The sequence below is a fragment of the Carassius carassius genome, chromosome 27, assembly GCF_963082965.1.
Source record: "Carassius carassius chromosome 27, fCarCar2.1, whole genome shotgun sequence".
NCBI lineage: Eukaryota > Metazoa > Chordata > Actinopteri > Cypriniformes > Cyprinidae > Carassius > Carassius carassius.
Genome location: NC_081781.1, coordinates 906,951 through 917,500, shown reverse-complemented (window position 1 = coordinate 917,500; position 10,550 = coordinate 906,951). Strand labels below are relative to the sequence as shown.

General features: G+C 36.6%; 1 protein-coding gene across 1 annotated transcript in view; it reads right to left on the bottom strand.

Moving 5' to 3' along the window:
* Positions 1–10,180, bottom strand: part of mettl24 (methyltransferase like 24) — a 12,968-nt gene extending 2,788 nt beyond the window's left edge. Inside the window, exons 1-4 of the mRNA XM_059513603.1 lie at positions 10,015–10,180; positions 8,938–9,200; positions 5,250–5,348; positions 5,038–5,174 (exon numbers count right to left, since the gene is read on the bottom strand). Of these exons, the coding sequence (XP_059369586.1) occupies positions 5,038–5,174; positions 5,250–5,348; positions 8,938–9,177 (476 nt within the window). The 5' untranslated portion in view covers positions 9,178–9,200; positions 10,015–10,180. The remainder of the gene's footprint in view (positions 1–5,037; positions 5,175–5,249; positions 5,349–8,937; positions 9,201–10,014) is intronic.
* Between the last annotated feature and the right edge of the window lie 370 nt (positions 10,181–10,550).

Below are 10,550 nucleotides of genomic sequence, written 5' to 3'. Positions count from 1 at the left end.
GCACGCAGGGCTTATTACACTATTAGAAAATCTTTGTTCAAATTCAACCCACCTATTAAATTATGGCTAAAAATCTTCGACAGCATCATCAAACCCATTCTTCTATACGGTTGTGAGATCTGGGGCCCCAAATTTAAATTAAACTACACATCGTGGGATAAAAGACCCACTGAAATGTTCCACCTGGAGTTCTGCAAGAACATCCTGGGACTTCACAGAAACGCCCCTAGTCTCGGCTGCAGGGCAGAACTGGGCAGATTCCCTCTTCTAGCAGAGATCCAGAAGAGAACAGCCAAGTTCTGGTTCCATCTATCAGACACACGGACAGATGATTACCATCACTGCGCTCTTATGTACAGGACAGGACACCCAGAGAGTGACCCCACGCACTACTTAGTGGAAAAACACCAACTCAGCTCAACCATTCAATTAAGACACGCAAAAGTTAAAGAAATTGTAAAACTAACCCAGGAAGAATACATCTATGATTGGCAGGTCAAAGTAGAACAAATTAACAAATTAAAATACTTCTATAGATTAAAGACTGGCTATCAATTGGCACCTTACTTGATCAAAATTAAAGACTATAGTAAGAGAAAGCTCCTGACGAAGTATCGTCTGAGTGATCACCGTCTGTGTGTGGAGACGGGCCGACACAAACACAGCTGGAGAGAGAGAGAGCTCCGACTGTGTCCTCACTGCACAGAGAGACTCGTAGAGGACGAGCTGCACTTCCTCACACACTGCAGCAAATATGAACACATTAGAGACAACTACTTTACCCAAATAGCTCAAATTGTGCCAGAATTCAGGCAAGCAAGCGACATTGACAAACTCAGTTATATTTTGGGAGAGAAAGAGAAGTGTGTCCAGCTCGCAGCGCAGTATGTGTCCTCCTGTCACATCATGAGGGACAAAAACTAAACTCCTGTACTTAAGCAATGCTCTCTGTAAATATTTACCCTGTATTCACTTTTTTTGTTTATTTATTTATTTATTTATTTTGTGTGTTATGTGATTATATATGTACAATATGGACATGAATAGGTTTTTTTTTTTTTTTTTTTTTTTTTTTTTACTATTATTATTTATTTATTTATTTTATTATTATTATTTTTTTTTTTTTATCTACATATCTATATATCTGTATAACTTGTTTACTGTTTATTGCTTTGGCAACATTGTGCTGTTTCACAGTCATGCCAATAAAGCTCATTTGAATTGAATTGAATTGAATTGACATACACACACACACAGAGAGAGAGAGAGAGAGAGAGACATACACACACACAGAGAGAGAGAGAGAGAGACATACACACACACACAGAGAGAGAGAGAGAGAGAGACATACACACACATAGAGAGAGAGAGAGAGAGAGAGAGAGAGAGACATACACACACACAGAGAGAGAGAGAGAGAGAGAGACATACACACACACAGAGAGAGAGAGAGAGAGAGAGAGAGACATACACACACACACAGAGAGAGAGAGAGAGAGAGACATACACACACACACAGAGAGAGAGAGAGAGAGAGAGAGAGAGAGAGACATACACACACACACAGAGAGAGAGAGAGAGAGAGACATACACACACACACACACAGAGAGAGAGAGAGACATACACACACACACACAGAGAGAGAGAGAGAGAGAGAGAGACATACACACACACACAGAGAGAGAGAGAGAGAGAGAGACATACACACACAGAGAGAGAGAGAGAGAGAGAGAGAGACATACACACACACACACAGAGAGAGAGAGAGAGAGAGAGAGAGAGACATACACACACACACAGAGAGAGAGAGAGAGAGAGAGACATACACACACACACAGAGAGAGAGAGAGAGAGAGAGAGACATACACACACACACACACAGAGAGAGAGAGAGAGAGAGACATACACACACACACAGAGAGAGAGAGAGAGAGAGAGAGAGAGAGAGAGAGAGAGACATACACACACACACAGAGAGAGAGAGAGAGACATATACACACACACACAGAGAGAGAGAGAGAGAGAGAGAGACATACACACACACACAGAGAGAGAGAGAGAGAGAGAGACATACACACACACACAGAGAGAGAGAGAGAGAGAGAGAGACATACACACACACACAGAGAGAGAGAGAGAGAGAGAGAGACATACACACACACACACACAGAGAGAGAGAGACATACACACACAGAGAGAGAGAGAGAGAGAGACATACACACACACACAGAGAGAGAGAGAGAGAGAGAGAGAGAGAGAGAGAGAGAGACATACACACACACACAGAGAGAGAGAGAGAGACATATACACACACACACAGAGAGAGAGAGAGAGAGAGAGAGACATACACACACACACAGAGAGAGAGAGAGAGAGAGAGAGAGAGACATACACACACACACAGAGAGAGAGAGAGAGAGAGAGAGAGAGAGAGAGACATACACACACACACACACACAGAGAGAGAGAGAGAGACACACACACACACACACACACAGAGACACACATTTTTATATTCTGAACTAGTTTTTATTTGGTATGTTTTCTGTTTTTTAGATATATTAGCTAGCTCAGTGGTAGAGCATTGTGTTAGCAGCGCAGAAGGTTGTGGGTTCAATTCCCTCATGCTGGTAAATAATAATAAAAAATATATAGGCTGCATGCTCTGTGAATCGCTTTGGATAAATGCAGATAGATTTATTTTAAATAGAGTACCTGCACAGTATATATATATTTAATACTACGTAAGTTTTGGTATTTTGTCTTCTCCAGATGTTCACTGATGGACTGGAGTGCTGTGGATTATTGTGATGTTTTATCAGACTCTCATTCTGACGGCACCCATTCACTGCAGAGCATCCGTTGATGAGACACTGATGCAATGCTACGTTTCTCCAAACCTGATGAAGACACAAACTCCTCCTGATCTCAGATGACCTGAGGGTGAACACGTTTCCAGCCCATTTTCATTTCCAGGTGAACTGTTGCTTTAACGGATGTAGATAATGACTATTTTATCAGCTCATCTGTTTTCTAAATCATGTTAAAGAGCATACGAGCGTGTGGAGAACATTACCAGACTCTTGTGAATAAATCAGCGTCTCCAATGGAAATCAGATCTGGAGAGTTTTAGCTAGAGGAGGTTGAGATGTGCTTGATTTCTGAGACGTTCATGAATGATTCATTCAGCTCTTTGTCTGTAATGTGTCCAGAGCTGCTCAAACCTGTGCTGAATGATCTGAAACCAGTGTTTGCATTGCAGATGATTCACGCTGGAAACTTTCACCAAGTTTATGAATATGAATTAACTATTTATTGCATTTTTTACACTATACTAATGATTATCAAACACAATTTAAATTCTCTTTAGCCTGCTGTAGTTTAAATGTATTTATGTAATGCAGTATTTTCTGTTCTGACATCAGTCAATGATATTATTTAATATTTCTTATGCATGTTTTGCATTAAAATGGTGGAAAAAGTTGAATGAAAATAGTCAAAATGCAAAACAATTGTAATAATCCCGCAAAAAATTGGCTTCATTTTCTTCACGCAAGACTGTTAGATAAGCATCACTGAGAAAACCAAAATAGTTTTCATTTTTTTAATATTTAGAAAAATATATATTTTAAATTTAATTTTAGTAATTGTTTTGATTTGTAATATATCTACAGTTTAATTAATTTTTATTAGTTATTTAAAAAATTTTTTTTTACAAACTATTGAAAATGAGAAATGTTGCTGAAAAAATGTTGACATATAATTAAATGAATTACTTAATTAATAATATTAAGTTTTATGTTTTTATATGTTTTATTTATATATTTCTCTTGGTTTGTTTTATTGAAATGAACGGTTTTTATGATTTATTTACTAAAAGATCTCTGGTGCTTGTTTCTTAGTGTTGAAGTGTGTGAATCTGACTGTATGATGAGTTCACACACACACACACACACACACACCTGGTTCATCAGCATGCATGCGTGTGAATGTGTGTGGATGGCTCTGTCAGCTCGCAGGCGTTTACATGCTCAAACACACTCCGAGTGCCTTCAGAAAGTGTGGAGAGATTGAATATATTGAGTTTGGTCTTGATATCTGGTGTGTGTTTCTCAGAGCGTGCAAGCAAACATTCAAGACTCTGATGGGTTGTGTGCACTTGTAGATGTTTGTCCAGATTTCATGGTTAAAGCAAGGAACATTAAAACATCCTCTGCCTCACACACCCAAATCAATCAAGGGTTCATGGGATTAAAATACAATATAAACTAGAAGATTATTAATCCTACACAAGAGGGCATTATCACAATCATATTTTAATGAGCAATGTTTTCATCAATATACTAAAGAAGGTCAATTGACTGTTTCTCATTGAAATATTTGAGTAGTGTTTAGAATTAATATTTTTCAGTTTAAAAAGTAATATTAAAGTAAATGTAAAAATATATCTCTATTTACAATACTGTCTAAAATTAGCAGTTTATTACTTTTTTTAATATGTGTGTGTGTGTGTGTGTGTGTGTGTGTATATATATATACATATTCAAATTATTTTGGTATTTACAATATTGTTTATAAAATTAACTGTTATGTTAAAAAACTTATGTAAGAACTGTTAACGTCTTTTTTTTCCCATAATGGGATTTTTGGTGAATTTAGTGAAAATATTAATAAAAATTTAAATTAAAATTCTAATAAAATTCAAAAAAGTTAATATACATAATATACAGGTTGAAATGTTTCACACATAAATCACATAAATGAATACGAACAACTGATGAAAGATAAAAAATTATTGATTTTACAAATTAATTTTTTTTTTAATTATTATTTTTATTATTTTTCAATAATGGTGTACTGTTTTAACCTGATCTGTGTTTTTGATTTTCATAATGTGATTTTTTTTTCTGTCAAATTATGCTGAATTAAATTCAGGTCAGTCTGACCCAGAGAATAAACCTCAGATTTTTAACATGATACAGAGTTTCAAATGTTTCAGATGTGTCAGAAATAAAAGTCAGAAGCGAGGGACTGACCTGAGCGAGTAGACACGACAGTGTTTGGACACGATGCGCTGCGCTAGACTGAACCTGCGGTCCAAACACAGCAGCCACGACCCATGATGCTCTGCGTCAAACACGGGCGGCACAGACGCGGGTCTCTGGCAGGACAGCTTCACACACACACACACACACACTGAAGATCAGCGTGCATCAGCTGGGTAACTCTGTGAAGGCTGGGCTTGTACCTGCGGAGTGGAGATGTATCTGAGGAACCGATCCGCTTCCTCCTGAAAACCTCCAGTGTCTGCGGCCCACGGCTCGAGCCTGATCTTCCATCTAGAAACCTACACAAACACAGACACTCAACTCTTGATCAATGAGGCTGTGATGGATAGTAATGTCTGTTCTATATGTGTGACCATGCAATAGACAACAATACATAGTATGAGTCAAAATTATACATTTCTCTTTTATGCTAAAAATCATTAGGATATTAAGTAAAGATCATGTTCCATCAAGATATTTTGTATGTTTCCAACCATAAATATATCAAAACTTAATTACTGATTAGTAATATGCATGGCTAAGAGCTTCATTTGAACGACTTTAAAGATGATTTTCTCAATGTTTAGATTTTTGTGCTCCCTCAGATTCCAGATTTTCTAATAGTTGTATCTCAGACAAATATTGTCCTCCGAACAAACCACACATCAATGGAGAGATGATTTAAAGCAACAAAAAAATAGTTTTTAGTTTTCTTTTAAAAAAGTTTATATCCTTGTGTAGACTCCCTGTAACTTCCAACAGCTTTTAATCAGTGATATTATCGTCGTCCCACAGGAAGTGACATCATTTTGGAGGGAAAACAGCAGCAGGAGAGACACCAGTAAGAGTCTATTATCAGTATTACGTGACTGATCTGTGTGTTTCATCAAGTCTGTTTTCAGAGTTGGAAGAACCCAGATGAAGCTGTGGCTTTTATAAGAACTGCATTTTTTCCGTCCCTCCTTACAAATGTCAAACAAAGCCGGTTCAACATGAGCACAACATCTGGGCTGGCAATGCTTCATCCTCCCAAGTGCCTTCAGTACTATAAATATTAGCATGTTTTCTCTTACAGTTCTTCTCTGTCTGCGGTTCAGTAATGATGTCAGCGCTGCTCTTAAAGGAACAGGTCACTTAAAAATGAACATTTTCTGTGAACATGTCTTCACCCTCAGGCTATTAGAGATTAGAATGAGTTTGTTTCTTCATCAGGTTTGGAGAAATGTAGCATTGCATCAGTGTCTCATCAATGGATGTGAATGGGTGCCGTCAGAATGAGAGTCTAAACAGCTGACAAAAAGTAAAAAAGTGCATCTGCTATTGTCTCTCACATCAGAATCCAGAGACAGATTTGTTTAAACGCTGCTTGATCTGTGCAGATTTCTCTCCTGATTCAGACCAGAACACTTTTTCACTGGAGGAAGTGTTATTATGGATTATAGACTCTATGTGTTTGAGTTAAAATCATCTTAATGCTGGATGTGTTTCATCTGTTGTCTTCTCCAGATGTTCACTGATGGACTGGAGTGCTGTGGATTATCGTGATGTTTTTATCAGCTCTCATTCTGACGGCACCCATTCACTGCAGAGCATCCATTGATGAGACACTGATGCAGTGCTGCATTTCTACAAACCTGATGAAGACACAAACTTATCTACATCTCTAATGGTCTGATGGGGAGTAAACCTTCAGCAAATGTTAATTTTAGGGTGAACTATTCTTTTTTCCCTGTTTTAGGGATAAATGAATAACTTAGAGTCGTTCAAGGACCAACAAAACCCCAGCGAGTCCCTGCCACACATTTAGCCGTCGGCTAACAGCTGTCTTCAATTATTCCTGATATCCGCTCTTCAGACACGCAGAAGCCCTCGGAGCTCGTGTTACAGAAACACTCATTCAGTGCTCATTTACAGACCGTGAGTTTTCAATGAAGAGTTTGATAAACATCACAAGGGGAATATCTGAGGAGAAGCGGGACAAGCCTGAAATATGAGCGAATATAATGAACCCAAATATCTTGTAATATAACAGCGGTTGCCTTAGAAATAAGCTGTGTGAAATTAAATGATTGTTTGTTTGTAAACAAGTTTGTTTACAACACTAACATTAAAAACAGTGATGCTTGCCTTCACAAACTCCAGGAATAAATGACTTTGTGGACATTTGGAGCATGTCTAAACTATTTTATTTCAGGACAAAACGAAAGAGTCTTCTTACTTCTATTAGAAGATTAGAATGGAATATATACTGCTGTTATGAGGCTTTTTTAGTTAGACATTGCACACCAGGATTTAAAAGTTTGCAGTCGGTTAATGTTTTACAAAAAGTCTCTTTTGTTCACCAGTGATGCATTTATTTGATCAAAAATACATTACAAATTGTGAAATAGTTTTCTTATTTGAATTAACTGTTTTCTGTGTGAATCTGTGTTAAAGTGTAATGTATTTCTGTGATGCTCCGCTGTATTTAGATAGTTCTGCATGCTTGTGTGTGTGTTGATGTGTATCACACCCTTCATATGTTTCCAATATAGAGACATATATAAACCCTTCCCTCAAAATACTGAATCTCTGCTTTCAAGATGCGTTTAATAGCATGCTTATGAAGCTTATTTTATTATTTAACGATGCTCTTCTGCCTGTTTTCAATGCTATTTTTCCACTTTATGATATCAATCAATATTTACGCTGCTATATCTTTAAGACCCCTGTATGTAAATGAGCATAATTTATTAGGATGAGTCACTTTACTGAATACCGAGTAGGTTTTGAAGTGTAAATGTGGGCGGGGTTATGTTAATGAGCTCATGTTTTATGTATGAGTAATTTTTAGTTTCGGTAAATCGTCCAAGTGCATTGAAAAGGGAGCTTTGTGGTCACAGAGGTCAGAGGTCAGGCATTGCATCTGTCTGCATGAATACGCTTTTGTTTAACAGCATTTCTGACATGACCAGTCATCAACACACGGAGGAAACTGATGGATCCTGTAGCTCGGGAAAACCGGGAAAATATCTAATCTAAAGCTGCTTCTTTCTGAGACTCTTTCTAGTGAGACCGTTCTCAATCAGGAGGCCACACCATGTCTTAAAATGATTTAAAGTAAGACAAAACAAGCATCATATTTTATACTTCATTTAGTTTCATTTCTCTATAGAATGGTTGAAAAACTATAAAAATATGCTAAAGAATTTTTTTAACTTGGAAAGTCATGGAAATCTATTTTCTTTAATTAATTTTTCTTTTTTATCAAGTTATGTCATGGTAAATTGCTATTTGTGAGTAAGCATATGGAAACATAATTATTTAAATATTATTTTAAAATATAATAATTTTAATAAAGTTGATTTTAATTAATTTATTCAATTAGTTATAATGTTTTCGTTTTATGATATTATTTTAAAATTGTGCCACTAGTTTATGTAAATAAATTCATTAACAAATTAATTTATTTAAATGTACTTTATTTTAAATTGTATTTAATTATTTAAAATATTTTATCTAGTGCCACTCCTACTGTAAATAATGCTGATTTAATATATTAATGTACTCATTTATGATGATTTTATTAATTTATTTAAATATAGTTAAATTCCTAGTTCCTTTTATTTTAATGCATTTTATTTGAATTGTTTTAACACTAGTTTATGTAAATAAGAAGTGCAATTCTTTTATATTGAAATATTGTTTTTATATTTTAATAGAGTGCAACTTCAATGTAAACAAAACGTTTAATTGCATTATTTTATTTATAATTGTTTTCTTCAGTCAGTTGAATACAGCAGCACTCCTAGTTCACGGGCCATGAGCGCAGAAGTAGCAGAGATCTGCTGATCTGAGGTTATCTGTGTGAGTGCAGTATGTGATGCACAGGAGATGACAGACTCTCACTCTCCGTCTCTGATGATGCAGCGCTGAGCAGCAGGTGGATCCAGCATCCGCTGCAGCATCTGTTGCCGTGGCGACGCTCCTGTGATGATGCTGGCTGTGTTTGCGTGGACCCTCGAGCTGCATGTAGACGTGAGCGCAGACACAGAGCAGAGACAGCAGCAGACACAGACGACACACACTCGTCCTGGTCCTCGTCCTGCAGCTGCACGGCAGATTCATCTCACAATTCAGTCCGTGCATTCAGCTAGAAGCGTGCCTCCATCCTTAACAACAAAACAAACATTTTATAATGCATGATGTATATTCAGACAGCTAGCAGGAGATTTTTCCTGGGTTGTGATAAATCAATGATAAAACAAACAAAAACTAACTTATAGGCCTGTAAAACTCATTGAAATTAATAAAACTTAAAAAAGCCTTCATAATCTTTCTAAAAGAGTTCAGGGATATTTGTCCCTTCAGGAGTTTAGGGAAATGTACAACCCCTCACTATATAATTCACATCAATAATTCATTAATAATAAATACTGCAAACCTTGATGGACACTTAATAACTGAAACCTGTGGAATTTAATTATACATAATTTTGATTTAAGTATGAATTTGAATGAAAAGCCTTAATTAATGTTTTAACATTTTTGTATTATAAAATCTGTTAATATTATTTAATGTAACTGAAATAACACTCTTTTTTTTCCAGCCAAAATATCTAAAAATTCTTAAATGAAGTAAAAAATTATTATTGTCTTGTTTCCAAAAAAAAAAAAAAAAAAGTCTAAATTAAGCGAGTTTTTGTTTTCTGTTTGAAATAAGATGATTTTGCTTCCACATTGGGACATTATTTTGCTTATTCTAAGCAAAAAACCTGATTTTGACTTCTCTTTTCTTTTTGATTCTTTTGTTTTTTACTAGTCTAGAATTCTTTTTAGATATTTACGCTGGAGACAGGACAAAAAAAATCTAAGAAAATCTAAAAAAGTCATTTTTTCAATGTACTTTACATGCACTGCTCATTGGTAGTGAATGCATTCACTAATAATAACTAATGGGACTGACTCTTTTGGTCGCCTCGCTCACCTCTCTCTCCCTGTGATCTTCTGCTCTCCATGTTTGTTTTCTTCACTTCTGTCGATCTTCTCTCCGTCTGCATGCGTTCAGACACTCAGAATGGCTTCGGGAACAAAGTCCAGCGCTGGTAAACATTTTCTCCACACCGCTGTGAGCGTCTGAGCGCAGAGCTCTGGATCTGAACACACACATATCTGAGAGTCTCTCCACCCATACGCCTCTGGACAGATGAGGCTCTGTAACTCTAGACACACACACACACACACACACAAACTCCGCCCCTCGACCAGAGCTTCAACACAATGGTGCATGTTCTTCACAAGAGAGAAGAGAGAAGAAAGCGGTCAGTATGAGCAAACCAGCTCTGCTGCAAAGACTCATGGGAACTTCATGAAATATAAGAATAGCAGTAGTTTTCAGCTACCACTTTCAGGGTTATGCAACATCAAAATCACAGCCAGATTTTAGGGGTTGAACACATATGAATCATGTAATGGTGTGCAATCTATTCTATATACAAACCCGATTCCACAAAAGTTGGGACA